This window comes from Solanum tuberosum, unplaced genomic scaffold (genome assembly GCF_000226075.1).
Source record: "Solanum tuberosum cultivar DM 1-3 516 R44 unplaced genomic scaffold, SolTub_3.0 scf00048, whole genome shotgun sequence".
Classification (NCBI taxonomy): Eukaryota; Viridiplantae; Streptophyta; class Magnoliopsida; order Solanales; family Solanaceae; genus Solanum; species Solanum tuberosum.
In genome coordinates this window covers 120,212-138,419 of record NW_006238976.1, presented here as the reverse complement: position 1 = coordinate 138,419, position 18,208 = coordinate 120,212, and the positions used below count along the sequence as shown (strand labels likewise).

At 31.2% G+C, this 18,208-nt stretch overlaps 3 protein-coding genes across 3 annotated transcripts; 2 read left to right on the top strand and 1 right to left on the bottom strand.

Moving 5' to 3' along the window:
- Nucleotides 1–1,213: 1,213 nt before the first annotated feature.
- Nucleotides 1,214–2,723, bottom strand: LOC102578181 (NAC domain-containing protein 43). The gene is made up of 3 exons (XM_006343942.2): nt 2,503–2,723; nt 2,145–2,428; nt 1,214–2,067 (listed from the first exon to the last, which is right to left on the bottom strand). Exons 1-3 carry the CDS (start codon nt 2,684–2,686, stop codon nt 1,423–1,425), a joined length of 1,113 nt encoding a protein of 370 aa, XP_006344004.1. The 5' UTR covers nt 2,687–2,723; the 3' UTR covers nt 1,214–1,422.
- Nucleotides 2,724–8,152: 5,429 nt separating this feature from the next.
- LOC107059974 (uncharacterized) lies at nt 8,153–8,945 on the top strand. Its single transcript, XM_015307111.1, has one exon. The coding sequence runs from the start codon at nt 8,248–8,250 to the stop codon at nt 8,818–8,820; it is 573 nt and encodes a 190-aa protein (XP_015162597.1). The 5' UTR covers nt 8,153–8,247; the 3' UTR covers nt 8,821–8,945.
- Nucleotides 8,946–13,474: 4,529 nt separating this feature from the next.
- Nucleotides 13,475–16,572, top strand: LOC102585018 (alcohol dehydrogenase-like 4). The gene is made up of 10 exons (XM_006343707.2): nt 13,475–13,626; nt 13,696–13,832; nt 13,906–13,955; nt 14,032–14,363; nt 14,907–14,989; nt 15,530–15,605; nt 15,714–15,775; nt 15,865–15,960; nt 16,066–16,227; nt 16,318–16,572. Exons 1-10 carry the CDS (start codon nt 13,593–13,595, stop codon nt 16,426–16,428), a joined length of 1,143 nt encoding a protein of 380 aa, XP_006343769.1. The 5' UTR covers nt 13,475–13,592; the 3' UTR covers nt 16,429–16,572.
- Nucleotides 16,573–18,208: the final 1,636 nt, after the last annotated feature.

The window sequence follows — 18,208 nt, the reverse complement described above, 5'->3', positions numbered from 1 at the left end:
AATGATATATACATTTGTGAAATTAAGAATTAATATAACTATAACAAAGCTGGAGCTGCAATATAATGTTTCATCCTCGTATGAGCCATCAAACAATTAATATTTACAGTATACAGTTCTCTATCTAGCTAACAAAAATGTAGCAATCACCACTATTTTAATTACCATCCTACTTGCTTGGTGCAGAGATGGATATGTACCTACTTAGATTTCTAAAGAATTCATAATTTATCTTATATAAAAGATAAAAGAAATTTGTATTGAATGAGCCGATCAAAAAAGAACCAAAGGAAATGAATAAAAGTAGAGGGCTTGCTCAAGTTAACTGAGATTGAAGCTTGCTTAATTGATTCATTTTTCAACCTTTAGTATGGTTGGCATCTTTATTTTTATACTACAATCTGGTGGCCGATACCTACCAAAATCTATAACACAATTAAGCAAATGTCAGCAATATTCTCTAAAACCACATTTGAAAAAGAAAAAAAAACTATCTAAAAAAATGTGATCTCATCCCCTGCTTTTATGTTCAACAAATTAAATTATTCTTAGTGCCACTTATTAATTGATAAAAATATATTGACATCTTTTGATGAGCACATGATGCAACTAATACTTTTTCAAGATGTATACTTGGAACCCTACATACAAATCAGCTTATTGAAAAATCGTCTTTCTTATTCTACTCCCCCCATTTCTAAATATTAAAAAAAACCTCTTAAAAAAGCATTTAAGTGAAGAATAATAATTTGACTAAATTATTTTTATTTATTACTCCTATCAATTTAATATTTCTTTCTTTGGCACCACATTAAAATTTCTCCATATTTATGATCAAGAATAAAGGTGGAAACAAACAACGGATCGGATATGAAATATTAAAAAGATGGAGGGAGTATTATTTTTAATTCCAAGACAACAATTGCCATGTTTTCTGATATTATTGGTCGACGCTGGAACTTTTTGTAGGTGCAAGCAAGGTAATTATCACAAATTGTAATTTTCAAGATATAGTATAATTTTATAAGATCTCACTACTAATTAAAATCATTACGGTCCTCACTAAAGAAAATAAATTAACTATATATATACACCTCTCTTACGCGATCATCGGAAATTAAAAAGATCAGGCTGGATAGTATATTGGCATTAGTCATAGACAACATAATGATGAAAGAGGAGACAACGTTAATTATTAAGAAAAGATATTTCAGTTGACTATCATATGCATGTCTCATGTCAACATACTCCATTATTCAAGACTCTAATACTATTATTAAAAGAAAAAAGAAAAAAAAATTACGTACGTACGTGGTACTAGTATCATTGTATCAATCAAACTAATTACTATTAAGGATACTATATATAATAACGTCTCAGGTTGAACTTATTTTGGTGTACATAATATATGATGGAGAGGAATTAAACTGATAAGTGGCATAATGGATCGGAGGGTGATGGTGAGTAGCTCCAAAATTCAACGTCAACTTGGTGGTCATCATGTGGTTGAGATTGGGAGAAGGCATCGTCGTCATCATTTTGTCTGGCGTGACCGTGATGATGAAGAGGAAAACATATCATGTTGTTGTTTGATGAAATATTGTCATGGCCGTTAAGTTGAGAAGCCACCAGACGATCGAGAGATACCCAATCACTTGGACCAGATGCCGTTGAAGTTTGTGACCAATCAACAGGCAGGCTAGTTTTAGGTGTCTCACAATGTTGTTGGATAATATTGTTGTTGTTGGTTGGAGAATGATGATTGTGTAGGGGCGGGAGGTGGATGAATGTAGGAGTATTACTATTATTTATCATGAAGGAGTTGGTGTTATTTATTTGCATATCATCTAAGTGAAGGAGCTGGTTGTTGTTGTTTTCCAAGCTGCTGTTTTGTTGTTTGTGCATGTACATGAGTATTTGATCAAGAACGCCGTCGTTGTAATTTGGTTTCTGAATTGTGGACATGAGTGGTGATGGACTCTCAAGAGCCTTATGATAATTCTTCTTCTTGAAAACACGGCACACCACCCATCCTTCTTCCTGCAGGTTATTACTTGATTCATTGACCTGCATGCAGTAGGAACAATAAGGTAAAATTATTAAGTAATTGTAGAAGTATTAGCTAATTATATACTAACACTAACGTTGAGAGTAGTTTGTTGGGGAATGATGATGTTGTCGTCAAGGCGATACTCATGCATTATCCAATCTGATTTCTGACCATGAGGGGCACGTCCTTTATAAAAGACTAAGGTTTTTCTCATCCCTATTCTCTTACAGTTGCTGTGAATGACTTTATCGCGACCAGTAGCCTTCCAGAATCCAGCTGCAGTAGCACGATTTGTTCGAGTTCCTGTCGGATACTTCTTGTCTTTGTGACTGAACAAGTACCAATCATTTTGTGGTGTCGATCCTATTCTGCACTTTTCTGCATATGATATTTATATGATTAGTACGCGCGTGCGTGTTTAAACAAATTAAACAAAATGTAATACATGGTACCTTGAATGTCCCATGGTTCAAGCTTGTTCAGATCAACATCGCGAATAACATCAAGATCAATTTTCTCATAGGCAACCTTTTTCCTCAAGTAATAATGAACAAGTTCTTCCTCCGTTGGATGAAAACGGAATCCGGGAGGCACTTGAGATTCCCCATTTACTGACAGATTCATGTCCTTGGACATTTTTTTTAGTCACCTTAATTAATTTGAATTAAGGGAAAGGGAATTATATAATTAATTAAAAGGAATAATGGTGAAGAAAATGAGAGGCCGGAGTACTTACTTAAAAAGAAAAGGGAAGAACATCATCATTTATATGCAGTGGTTAGAGACACAAATTAAATGAAAAGGTTTGTATGATGTCCATTGGTCTACTTTTATGGTGGGGTCTTCTCAACTCTAACATAAAATCAACCACCACTTTCACTATTATTAGAGAAAACAAATAATAATCCATTCCATTCCATCCCAAAAAATAATACTCCCTAGGTGGAATTCCCCCATAAATTCTTTAGGCAGAATACATCTATAATTTTTTAATTAGAAAATTTTATTTAGACACTTGTATTATCTATTCTAATAGAGTACTTGAACATATATATGACAAAATAGTCCTCTTAGACACTATTCCTTGAAATTTTGGATTCTGTTTGCCTATGTGTGCGAACATGCATTATTGAACATTCGGCTTGTTCAGAATGCAGTAGAGATGGCAAAAAATTAGAGTATGGACAGTATGACTTGTTTAATTTGTCTAAATTTATTGATCTTCTATTTATAAGCTCAATTAAATTCAGCTTGATCCATTTTAGCCTATTAAAAAATAGGATTGATATGTACTTCATATTGATCATAATTATTTTTTTATCAGTGTAAATTGAGGTAAGGCGTTCATTTGACATTTGTAGAAAGAACAATAAAATAGTAAGGGGTTTGATAGTATAATTTAAAAGAGTGGGGTCCATAGATGAAGAAACAATGACGTTGGACCTTACAATTTGAAGAAAAGGTCACTCGAAACCACCTCACTCATTTTACTCGTGTAACTAACCCACGTAGGATCGTTTGGTTGGAAACAAATTATTCCAAGGTTAATTATTCTGGGATTAATTAGCTATTCTGAGATAATTTATTTCACCATGTATATGGAATAACTTATCTCATCACTATGATATAAATGGTGAGATAAGTTATCCCAAACATGACAATCAAACAAGATATAAAAATTGTATTCCATCACTATTTATTTTAATCTCTCATACCAAACGACCTCAGAAAGAGGGTGTCGGTTCGGAGCCATTGCACTTTCACTCCCAAGAAATTAGCCATCACACATTAGACTAAAATTAACACTGCATCATCATTTCATCTGTCACTTTATAATTGGGATAAAACTTGTCAAATTTTAAACTCTCCAACAACTTCAAATATATAATGTTTGAACCTAATCTAACTTCACACATGATGTTTCAAAGTTTCAAATAGCACATGACACAAAAATTACTCCGTCTTCACTTTCACTTTTACGTGAAAATTTTAACTATCATTCAAGAGTATTAAATCATTTATTGAAGAGGTACATCTATTCTATCATTCAAGAGTATTGAATTAAGACAGACTAAAACGAATGTATTAGCCAAGTGGAATGTTTAATTCTAATATATTAGCTAAAAATTGAAGGTTGTTACGTGTCTTGTCCTTCTCACAATTCCAACCACTTCATTATTCTAATATCTTATACATAACTCTATAAAATACTATAGTACTGTTAAATTTGTAACTTTCATAAAGATGTAATCATTTATTCGTCTTTCTTCTCCTAGCCCTCTAGTATTATGTCCACCAGCAACGATGACATTGTGACACACGCATTTATTTGTTATTCACTTTGAGTCCAATATATTTCTCTGTCCTATACAAATTATAAATAACAAGGATATAGTTTTATTTATTTTGTTTCTTAAGAAATTTTCTTGAAATTTGTTTATACTTTAAAAATAATTAAATGTAAAAGTAAAATGAGAAAAAATTTATCAATTTTATCTTAAATTTGTAATTTGACAATTATATATCTGGAATAATTATTTTTAGTAATATGTGTTGGATAAATGGACAATTAATATGAAACGGACGGATTGAAAACATGTATTCATAAATCAACTGATTTTTTTGTCATTTAAGTCAACATGCAATAGGATATTTTCTTAAAAGTAGAAAAGTCCTCTTTAAATTTTAAGACAACAGATCACATGAAAACACCCAGCTTAAAATTTGGTGGATTATCACTCACTGGAAAGTTTTAAAATTGGGTCAGGCCGAAGTTGGTCTTTTTTAAATTGAGTATATATTTTATTAGATTTTTTCTTAAAATGTTAAAATATAGGGTGAAAAACTATCATATACATCGGAAGGTTGGATATTCTTAAATAATTGTGATTTTTCTTTTTACTATATATAATGAAAGATTTGTACATTTTCTGTAATATATGTGTGTGTGTATGACAGAGATTATGATAATTAAAAAAATCATAATCATGTGACCGTTTACGAAATTTAGGCATGAATACACCATTCAACGTATTGGTCACTGGGTGGCAGATCTACTATTTATTCAACTTTTCATACTTATACACATATATATACAAAGTTTTAACTGAGGTCACTGGGTGCCGCGGCACCCCACCCATAAGGCTAGATCCATCCCTGGTTGTACCGTTTCTTTTAACAAACTAAAAAGAAAAATAAAATCTATTAATTACAATTTTGTTTCTGTTTTTTTTTATCAAAATCCATTCATGGCCGCAGACTCCAGACTCCAGTGATGATAGACACAACAATTGACACCCTTTCATGAGAATTCTGCATGGCAACGGGATAGAAGTTAAAAAGGGATATAACCAAATGGAGGGGGACATATATTTAAGCCTAACCTCCTTTAAAATGTTAGGGCAATTAATTAGATGACTCGCCCTATAATGTTTCATGATCAAAAGATGTTAGTACAAGAAGAAGCATATAGAAAAGGTGTTGCAAGAACATATTAATTACAATTAACATGGGTTTAAAACAGTTTAACTGCCCAGCCATTTGCTGGTTTAAAGTTGTTGTCATTTGAATTGATGTTTTACCTCACTTTTCTCTTCTATCTGTTTTGACTCTCTCATGAGTACTGTATCCCATCATCAACAATCCTTTTTTTCCTACCACCATGTTCAACTTGTTTTGTTCCTTTTTCCCAAGTCCCAAGTATTTATTTATTATATATATATATATATATTACCTTCCAGAGAGCTCATTTTTAAAGGAGCCAATTAAAATTAATCCATGACAATGTGACTCACTCAACCCTTTTCTTTTTTTTGGTAAATACTCAACCCATTTAAGTGTGCGTGGATGCGGCCTATTTAACTACTTAACTCATACTAATTAACCTGCTCAACTCAACTCATTTTAATATTTAACTGATACGTAGCTTAATTGATCCATGAATTTTTTTTTAAAAATAATTATTTTGTTTGATATGTTCCCTAGTATGACGTTTTGATTTTCTTAATTTGAGGAAGAAAAATTGAAAGAGCGTCATACATAAAGATTAGAGAAAGGTGAAGAATATTTTTTGGAGAGAGAGGGAGTGTGATGATTAGAGTAGAGAGCTAGTGTTTGTGTTGAACCATGATGATTTGTAAGTGGATGGATGATGAATAAGCTAAGGCAACACAACACACAATATATACTAATAGTATATAAATAAATTCCGTTATGATCAAGTAGTGAGTCTTAGTCCTAATTATGATGTTCATATATTATTCCTCAATTCCTTTCTTTAATGATGAGGCCCGGCCTTAATAAATTGACGACGCAACTACTTACCTCTTAATCTCATGAATTCACTATTAAATAATAACTACTTAGTGGCCGGTAGTTGTAGTTGGTTAGTTGGAGTTGGACTTATAAAATTCTATATATGCATTACACTATTCACCCATGCTATACTTACTAATTTTTAACTTACAACTTGATGACGTCCCTAATTCGTAAACCAAAATTTTCTCCTTTATATAATTACGATGTGATAACATTATTCATGTACACAATAGAAAAAGAAAAAAAGTACTCCCATGAGGAAATTAACTTAGTAATGTTTTTTAATTTGCTTGACAAGCAACATATATAATATATTAGAGTAGTATTTTAATATCAATAATTGCCAAGGAACTTCTATTTGGCAACTTATTACGTTCAGATAGATGAGTTGCAACACCAATTTAATGTTACGTTTGTCCTACACTTGTTACTTCTATTTCACGTTATAGCTTTACGTACGTACATGATTTCCTCTTTTCTTTCTAGTGTCCGTTTATCCCCCTTTCTAATTTTCTTTCTTCTTCTGTGAATTAGATAGCCAAAGAAGCATTGGTCTGTGTAATTTTAACCTCAATCAGATATCAACTGACATTTTCCTACTTTATGTTATTTTATTACATCTAACATCAGTAATGATCGATATTTATTCCAAAGAAAGAATAATTAGTAAAAAGAACATGTAATAAAATGTACGTATGTGTACCAAATCACCTTTTAACATTACTGTTTCATTATCAGACTGCTTTAATTTCTATGTTAATTTACATCTTAGTATTTATTTAAATTAAAAAGGTGCTTTAGAGAGAAAAGTTTGCAATTATTAGTGAATGAACATGATAATTGTGATTTTACATCTCTAGGGACCAATTGCTGAAATGAGAGAAGATTCTCTTTCAAAGTTAGATTGTTGCTTTGTTAAAGAAAGGTATCCATCTTATCTTAATTAATTAAACGTTTACCTCTTCACAGAAAATACTAAAAGTGATTTCAACAGTAAAGTTTCGTTAGAAACCCCACATTGGAGTCCACTATATAATATTGGCCCAATATGAATGAAGTACTTGTGGGCTTGCTGTCTTTATATTAGGTTATGGGCTATAGCAAATAAAAAATGGGCCCATGGACATCCAAATGAGAAGAGAGTCAAAAACAGGCTGTCATTTCCCACTTCATCCCTTCACGTCTTAATTTTAATGATCATCAAATCTCTTGCTAGGTATGTCTAAATTTTCAATTGGAGAATTATTAACTACGTCCTTTTCTCAAAACAATTATATTATGTCTACATAAGCACATCACAACTAATTTAATATTGAAAAGATTTTGTAGTTGTAGGGCCGCCAAACCTCCTTAGTCAACAAATTATATTGTATAATATAAGATCAATTCTTGTTGAAAATCCTAAAAGCCTTCCATATGTATGTATAATTAGATTATTTTAGGTTGTTGTTGCATCAATTTAGTGCAACTCTCTTTTTCTTTTTTTAATACATAACATATTTTCTCATAATTTGGGTGCGCGCGGAAATGCGTACTTTCCGTCATTTGCCACTTTAACTTTAACAAATTATTAGAAAAAGAAGAGTTTGTCCGGTCCCATTTTCATTTCCCTTTGTCTGTCTAAACTCTAACTAAAGAGAAAAAGTGAAAGGCAAATAATCTAATAGGGATTTGACTGAAAACATGGAGATATGGGATTGGGCCCTCATTAATTAATTAATCTCTAAGCATAACGCATGCACTTACTATTCATACACAAACGCATTTGTTTCTTCTTTATCTGGGATCAAGAAAAGCGAGTTCCACCGACGACATATGCAAGACCATCCATCTATATATATGTTCTATTATCAACATTAATTATTATAAGTAGTTAAGAAATGGGGAATTGCTTGTTTGGAGGAAATGAAGATATGATGGTGAAAGTAGTAACATCCACGGGTGGAATCATGGAATTCGTTGCTCCCGTTACAGTGGAATTCATTGCAGAAGAATTTCCGGGGCATGGAATATTTAGAAGCCATGATCTTTTCTGGAAGCCACTACCAGCAGCACAAGTACTATTAGCAGGAGACTCATATTATCTACTGCCGCTCAACAAACAAGAGAGCAGTAATATTAATATAGAAATAGGACATGTAAGATCAAACAGCGTTCCTCAAATTCAAAATCTACCCTATAGAATGTCTTTCGATAGCCAGGGAAGGTCAGAAGCATTGTATCGCTACAACAACAGTAATAGCAAGAAGAAGAAGAGGAGCCGTTTTTGGAAAGTGAAATTGGTCATAACTCCCAAACAACTATTGGAGATTTTGTCACAAGAGACTACAACACAAGAGTTCATTGAGAATGTCACAACTGTTGCTAAATGCGGCAAAACTGGATTTTCCGATTCCTGGAGTCTTTCTAGTAGTAGAAACACCACTTCTCATGCTTTATTTTCCTTAGAGTAAGAGCGAGAATTCATCTTTTAATTTGTACCTAATATTTGTACGTGTTGATTGTCTACTCTCTTCTCTCTCTGTAACAATATCAATTAATATGCATATATTATGTATCAACCCATGTTTCATCATTAGTAACTTATTCAATATTTTCAGGGAGCAGCTTTTGTTTTAGTCATCTATATATGCTTTTTAATTGTTCCTTCCGATAAAAAAAAAAATAAACTTTAGTCAATCAGTTTAGTGCTCATCACAATTTGGGAGGTATATATAGTCAAAATTTCTATACCATTGGCTTGGGCATCTATAGGTAGATTGTTGCGACAATCCAAAGTTTTAAAATTATAGCACATAATAGAGATTATTCGATATATATGCATGCTTTTTGAGGTCTCTATTTATTTCTAATTTAAAAAATCTGGACTTTATATTTGTGGATGTACATGAACCCCCACGACTTATATTTAATAATAAAACTCTGAGACTTGTATACATTGTCATAGCTACTATAGTGCATAAAAAAGGTTAAGAAAACGCTAGTTATAGGATATGAGACGGACTTTTTACAAGCATATTGGTGAACGACAACAAAACTGATAAAATTTTGCTTCTTTTTTTAAAAAAAAAATCCATATACAGGAAGGCTAAGTTAGTAGTTGGTCCGAACAAAATTGGATGTTAAATAAAAGAGTTAAAATTGAGCAATAACTTGGATCTAAAAGAAAAGAATATGTAAACAATTTTTTAAGAGAAAGAAAGACTTGGTCCTTGGCACTTGGCTGTACGTTTCATCAAGTTTACTCTGTCAACTTGCAGGTTTCATCATCTTTAGCAAGTTCCACCGCCCATCATGTCACTACCCCCAAATCAACACATTCCATTTACTCTATAATTAATCTCTTCTGCAACGTAACTTGTGTTTAAAATCACTATCGGATGATGTCCACTTAAACTTAGCTCTATTAGAGAAAGGATGGTGTATTACTAGGTCTAATCTTTTAATTTTAGTGAAGTAAACATTATTTCCATATTTTTTTTATACTAGAATAAATGCGAAAACATTAGTACTAGTAGTTTTGTCTAACCAAATAAAGGCATGTACTTTTGTGTTAAAATGGTAATTGGGCCTGTGGGCTACAAAGCAATGAGTAGACTTTTGAAGCTCCCTAAAACCCAAATTAGAGCTGGCTCAAGTCAACCACAAAAGACTAGTACAATAAAAATAATTTTTATTAGCGATAATAAATATACATATTAATAAAGAATGTTAAAACTTTTATCGACATTAGATAATTAAACAAACTGGTTATTATATAAATGTGGCTTACCAAAAACTAAACTTTATCTGAAAACATGCATGTGGCTTTGACTAATAATGAGAATATCTACCTTTTTTTGTTAGTTTGTTTGGTTTTCTCAACGCAACTTGTGTAGATAGTGAAGAAGGAAAAAGTTAAAAAGAAAAATAGGGTAATTCTATTTCAACCATATGCTACAATAGATAACTATTGGAGTGTTTTATTCTCCCTTCTCTTCTTCAACTTGGAAGAATCCGTTAAGTGGAAACCAGAAAAAATAAATATTGACCAAGCTGACTCCATAATAGTAGTATAGTACAGGCAGGGGTGGAGGGTAGGTGTTTAATCGTCAAAAGTCAAAACACATTAAATTTATAAGTGAAATTATATTATGAAATATTCCAATATTGTTCCAAAGGGTATATTTTAAATTCCACTTATGATATTTTAATTTGTCTCTGAGGTGGTTTTTTAAAATCGGATATGTCCGCGAAGGGGCAGTAGTTGAATGGAGTCAGCGCATGTGTTTTGGGTAATTGCTATTTACCACTTTCTCCATCCACATTAGCTTTTCTAGTTGTCTGTAAACGTCAAAACTAGGGTCAACCTTTTTTAAACAAAAATAATACAGTAGTAATTTACTAGTCTAGCACATGCATGCATGTTCACATTATATATACAATCTTCGTTGCTTTATGGTAAGTAAATGTGAACCCTTCTTTCTGCTGATCATAATTACTGATTCATTTCTCTACCACACCAAAAGCTAATAATCCCTTTAACATAAAGAATTTAGTCCACGCTTCTCTATCTCCAACAATTGGTCGATACATGTTTAATTAAACTAGTCACATACTAAGTCTAGACCCCATGAAGAAAAAATTAAATTAATTAAATCCACCTCTAACTAATAATTTTATTTGACATACATAATCATTTTTTTCAGGTCATCACCAATTAATTTTTCTAGTGTAAAATTACTTTATAAACTATTTGATTGCGTAATATTTTTTCCGATGTCTGCACAAAATTAATGCCAGTTTAAAACATATTAAAATAGAAGCAGGGTAACAAATGATAAAAAAGGAGTCACGGGCGGTGGGATATTTTAATTTTAAAATACTAGTATTAAATATGGTGAGCACATGAAGCAACAGCCAGGATCAAGTCAACGTCTGCTAATAGTCTAAACTTACACATGGAGGAGATTATGTGCGTAGGAATGGAAGGCATTGGATGTAAAAGATAGATAACGACGCACTTAATTAAATAATTCATTTTAAATGTGTCACTGCTCATCAAATTTTTAAATGATTATCTTCTATTGATTTTTTATTTTTATTTTTAAAAAGTGTTGTGGGACTTTTCAATGGTTTTGTTGTTTAACGACTTTGCCTCTTAGCAAACTCTATATATTATCATCGTTATTAAAATAATAATAATAATAATTTGGAGTTTAATTACACTTATTAAGTCTTGTGTTCTTGGGGATTAAGATTTGATAACATTAGAAGAATAACAAAATAAAACTTATTTAGGCTTGTTAACAAACAGTAGATTTCAAATCATTCTTGCTGGTCAGTTAATTTTTTAAATAAGTTAATACCAGATAATTGTTTCATGTCTCAAACTCAAATTAGATACGGTTGTTGTTCAGGGAATTTTCGCAAATACTAACTACAATAAATTTAATTATGCTCCATAGCTTTAGTTTGCATATTTACGGCGGGTTGTAGCTACAGTTTAAGTTATCTTGTTTGTATATATAATTATCTGGTGAGTTTATATAATTTTACGATATATTTGTATAATTGAGCTATTTTTGTATAAACTCAAAATAACAAATTTATACAAATATATACAAACATTTGAACTTTAAACATTTATACAAATTATATTATGTAAAATTACATTTACAAAAGTTATACAAATTCTAAATTATACAAACTAGAAATCCCAACTCTATTATCACTGAATATTGATCACGAGTAGTAATTATCTAAAACTATAACTATAATGACTAATTAACTAGTATATGTTTGTTAAACACTTAATTTTCCCATGTAATACGGGATCATTTGTTTCCTTAAAAAGTGTTTTCCCTTTTCTTTTCTTTCTTTTTATTGTTATTGTTTTCCTTCCCTACATTTTTTTTAAAATTACAATTTGGGGATGAGAGTGACATATAAATCCCATGACCTGTTGAATTAGGTGTATCACAGTACAGTGTCTTTGAAAGAGGTAATTTGAGATTATCTTCAAACACGTACAATGATATTTTACCGTTCCAGAAACAATAATAGTAGTATCAGTATGCTTGATGCATTTTTCATTAACTTATTAATTGTCAAGATCTATAGTCTAATGATATTTTGTTCATTTGTTGTTCTATCTGTCGATTACGGTTTTAGTTTGATGAAGTAATCATCTGCAGAAGATTGAACATGTAAATAAAGACATCTGTATATATAATAAATAAATATATTCAATCAAAAATATTATCACTAGAATTATTGAGAGGCTCATATAATACTTCTTCATCGCAAAAAGTGTCTTGGTCTAAACTCTTAAGGTACGAAAGTCAATGTATCTGGTTTTCTACGTGAATTTGCGCATCGATTTTCTTATACGACTTTCAAATAGATTTTACATATTTAGAATATTAATAAAAGTAATATAATTGTAATGTTTTAAAAAATCTAAAAGATGCTAGTTAGTAAAAGGAATAAAGTCCCACGGCTATAATAATAATAATATTGCACCTCTTCCAGAATGTTCAAGATTTGGTGAATCTATATTCAAAAAAAAAAAAACAAAAAAAAACTATATTCAAATTAAATAATTGCTTCAATCTTGAATTAACTATTCTTAAAAAATTATTTGATAACTAATTTAAATTCGCACCTTGTAAAAACAAATTTAAAATTGCACCTCATAAAAGCAAGAAAAAAGGCTCCCTGCCAAAAAAAAATCAAAATTCATTTGAGTAATACATATATTTGCATTTTACAGTTTGTCGAAATAAGAAATATGGGAATTAGGGCACAAGGAAGGAAGGGGCTAAATAGTACATTGAAAATTACTTTTTTTTACTTTGTCCTTTGGATTAGTTTTGAGCTATTCTTCTAAAATAGGTAAAGTAGTTAAGAAATCCATCAAATGGAGGATAAATATCAAAAAAAGAAAAAATCTCAATTTTGAATAATTTAACTTATAATTATTTTTTTAATATTTTACTTAATATGGAATAGAGGAAATAATATTACTATTTAATATCCCTTTTATTTGCAGTGACAAGTGTAATATATTTTTTTAAAAACACGTCATAGAGGGATGAGAATGAATTGAATTTATGGATATGTAGATGTATTGCTATTAATTAGTTTGACCACAAGGTTTTGTTGTACCACTATAAATAATGCCCCCTGCACTAGTGATTTTTGTAGAAATTGACTAGGAAAGAAAGCCCCCAAAATTGAAGACATGGCTTCCAAGGGCAAGGTCATCACTTGCAGAGGTGAGTTTTGTGGAGTAATAAATTTGTTCTTGTTCTTCTGTAGAAATTAATAAATTATTATTGTTGCAGCTGCTGTAGCGTATGGTCCGGGGCAGCCCTTGGTGGTAGAACAAGTGCAGGTCGATCCACCTCAGAAAATGGAGGTCCGAATTAAGATCCTCTTTACTTCCATCTGCCATACGGATCTCAGTGCTTGGAAAGGCGAGGTATATAAATCAAGTTTTGATTATTGTGATTGATGAATGATCTAATTTAATTTAATTTAATTTGTTGGTAAAGAGCGAAGCTCAACGAGCTTACCCTCGAATTCTGGGACATGAAGCGTCGGGGTAAGTTGAACAATACTACTGTATATTAATGTTTTGTTTTACAATTGTTAAGAAACATATACATATACATATACAGAGTGGTGGAGAGCGTGGGAGAAGGTGTGATTGACATGAAAGAGGGAGATCACGTAGTACCGATTTTCAATGGAGAATGCGGAGACTGCATTTATTGCAAATCATCAAAGAAAACCAACTTGTGTGGCAAGTTCCGCGTCAATCCCTTCAAAAGTGTGATGGACAGCGACGGAAAGTGCAGGTTCAGGAACAAGGATGGGATACCCATTTATCATTTTCTTAATACTTCAACATTTAGCGACTATACTGTTGTTGATTATGCTTGCTTAGTCAAAATTGATCCTCATGCCCCACTTGACAAGATGACCTTGCTTAGCTGCGGCGTATCCACTGGTAATTAATTCTCTTTTCTTATATATCTTTATAACCCAAATATAATCTGTCTCACATTTTTTAGTAAGGGTTATTCATATCTATTAGTAGTATCAAAATAAAATAATATATATATATTTCTACATAAATTGATATTTGAACTTTGCACGCCCTTAAAATTAACATGCATATTTTAACATAATATACATATTAATTGATGTTTAATTTTAATTTTTTTAAAATACAAGTAATTAATATTAAGGTAAAAGTATATGTTTTTATCTTGATATCTTAAACTAACGAGTAAGAATGAAAATATATTTTTATTGCAAATTAAAACAACTAGTAGTATGAGTATAATTTTATTTACGTAAGATGGTAAATTACAACAAAAAAACATATTTAATGCTATTATACAAAAACAAGTAAAAAGCTACATGATGAAACATAATATTAATTGCTAAGAGTATTTGGGCCTACTTTTGTGGCTCAACTTGTTTCATTACAAGGCAAGTAGGGCATAGAAATTATTAAATGGGATATCCATATAAATAATTGATGCAGGTCTAGGGGCTGCGTGGAACACGGCTGACGTTCAAACAGGGGAAACGGTGGCAGTCTTTGGATTAGGAGCTGTCGGTTTGGCCGTAAGTTCCTAATACTCATTAATCATGTCAAAATTAAAATTATTATTTAAATAGGTTTGAAGTCACATTAATTTTAATTTAATTAATAACTGCGCCTAAAGGCGTTGATGTTGTCTCCATCAATTAATTAATTAAATACCCTCACATGGTAGCTAGGACACCGCGAGGTAGGTGTATTGACAAATCTTGCTACTAACTACCTTTCTCCTTTCCCCTTACCACAAGATATACATAACATATATAGGGGTTCAAGATAGGAAAGTAGCTAGCTAGGTGGATCATTTTTATTTATTACTAATAAATGTACCTCTTTTATTGACTTTTCGATTTTTTGCGGTAGCCAATTTATGGAACAAGCTAAGCACATAGTAGTAGTTTATTTTACTTCCTAAAGTCAACAATATATTTCTATTACTAAAATAATTCTCTAATCATAGTTTTAGTATTCTTTTTCCTCTTTCATGGATTAAGGGTAAAAGGTCCTTTAATTGACTAGTTGAGCACAAGAATTAATTTGTTCAAAATTTCAATTTGCCGCAGGTTGTTGAAGGGGCACGAACCAGAGGCGCATCGAAGATCATAGGAGTGGATATTAACCCTGAAAAACGTATTAAAGGTAAACGTTTCCGCAAAAATCATAAATGTATGATCTTAATTACTAATTTATAAGTTAAGGATTAGACAAATAATGATATATACTCCCTCCTAATTACTATTAATTAAGGTGAAGCAATTGGAATTACTGACTTCATCAATCCCAAAGAAATCGATGTGCCCGTCCATGAGGTCAGAAAGAGTGACAAACTCCATGACTGTAATTTTTAATGGTTCATAATCAATCACATGAATGAATGATGCATTGAATTTGGGTGCAGAAAATAAGGGAAATGACTGAGGGAGGCGTGCATTATAGCTTTGAGTGTGCTGGAAATATGGAAGTTCTCCGAGAGGCATTTTTATGCACACATGATGTAAGTAATAGTATTTTTTTCTTCTTCTTCTTCTATATAAATAGAGATTGTCGTCGGATGAAAACAAACAAACATGTGAGTTACGTTACGTTACATTACGTACAGGGATGGGGCATGGCAATAGTTTTAGGAATTCATCCGACACCAAGATTGTTATCACTCCATCCAATGGAACTGTTCGATGGCCGAAGGATTGTGGCTTCTGTCTTTGGTGACTTCAAAGGAAAATCCCAACTCCCTCTTTTTGCTAAACAATGCATGGCTGGGGTACCTACGTTCATTTTACTTACTTGTATCGTATTTTTCACTTTTTCTTATTAATTTAAAATTACTGACTTTTCAATTGTCTATGATCAGGTGGTGAAATTAGACGAGTTTATTACTCACAGACTGCCATTTGAGAAGATCAATGAAGCTATTCAATTGCTTCTCGATGGCAAATCCTTGAGATGCCTGCTTCATCTTTAATTTCAATCTTTCGTCCCTTCCTCCATGTAATGTATTTTGTGATTTTGGGTTTCTGCAAAAATGCTTATTTTCGTGCACTTTCAAATATCTTGTATTTACTTTATAAATTTCTACATTGTTAAGTATTACTATATAATTGCCTAACATATATTTGCATAATTTGTTTACTTAAAAATTCATGGAAGAAAAATCATTTGAATTGACCATGAGTTGGTATAACTCTACAATGCAATTAGATGTGCCTTGGTTTTCATGAAAAAATGGACTCCATATTGAAGCTTATCAAACTATATTAATCGTAGCAAAAAAAATAAAAAAATAATCAAATATCGATGGGAGAAGTTAAACATCACTTAGTGAGATGTATATATATAAATAAGGTATGTTTCACATTTGTCAAATACAATAACATATCATTATATCTATTTTTATAGATATTATTACTCCCCTTTTTATGGGGCACATGAATTAATTTAAGAATTTATGGAGCATATGAATATGCAAAATTAGATGTATCCAATATTGTGTAAAAGTCAAAAGTATGGATGTCATTACTATTCTTTTCGTTGAGTATATTGCAGTGTGATAAAGATGGATAGATCGAGGAATAATTGTAAGGTATCAATGCATTAATTAAAAAACAATGTAATTCTACCCTCTTCGTTCCTAATTACTTGTCCAGTTTTGAATTGACACACCTATTAAGAAAACAATTATTGACATAGTGAGTTTATCATTTTATTCCTGTTAATTATGAAGTAGATGAATTTAAAACTTAAGGTTTTCAAGAAGTTCTACCTTTTTCAAATTAATTAATTGAGGGTGCAATAGGTAAAAAAATATTGTCCTTACTTGATTTGTCAAAATGGACAAGTAATTAGGGACAACTAAAAAAGAGGAAAAATTGACAACTAATTAGGGACAGAGGGAGTATTAACGTTGTTATATAGTAAAATTAAACCTCACTAAATTAATATATGTGGGACCATTAAATATTATTATTTTGTAGATATTTTATTTAATCGATAAATTAATACTTATTAATTTAAAGAGTGTTTTGTGAAAACGTCATTCATGAACTTGAGGTCATGATTAATGATCTCGATTACCGCAAAAAATTGACGTCAGTAACCTTTTGGATTATCCAGATGAAAGTGATATATGTTCAAAGGTCCATTACTTAGAAGAAATTGTAGATACCATCGAAAAAACAATGTTGATGATGAAGTTGAAGATGATACAATACATATGCAACCAGTTACGCGTAAGGAAACACTTATCACATCTAGAACTTTTCACAATTTTATGGTGTAGTTCGAAAAGACAACACCGAAACTTTCTGTTGGGACCATTATTTATATAGAGGTCTTCTGAAAATATATTATCTTATCGAAATGGGTGATTTTTTCCATTGGCTCAAATTGGAATCAATTTTATTTTTTATCTTAGAGAAATTATTAATTACCGAGTATTAATTTAATAAGATTTAACTGTATTATGACTTTACTTCTAAATAGGGGTGTTCACGGGTTGGTTTGGAACGGTTATTGGTCAAAACCAAAACCAAACCAACTTGATCGGTTTTAAAATTATCAAAACCAAACCAAACCAAATACAATATACATTTATCGGTTTGGTGATTATCGGTTTCGGTTTGGTTTGGTTCGGTTATTCGGTTATTAACCATACACAAAAATAAAAGAAACAATTCATTTAAAATGTGAAAAAAGTGACAACAATCCATTCAAAACGAAAAATAGTTAGAATGACTTAAATTACT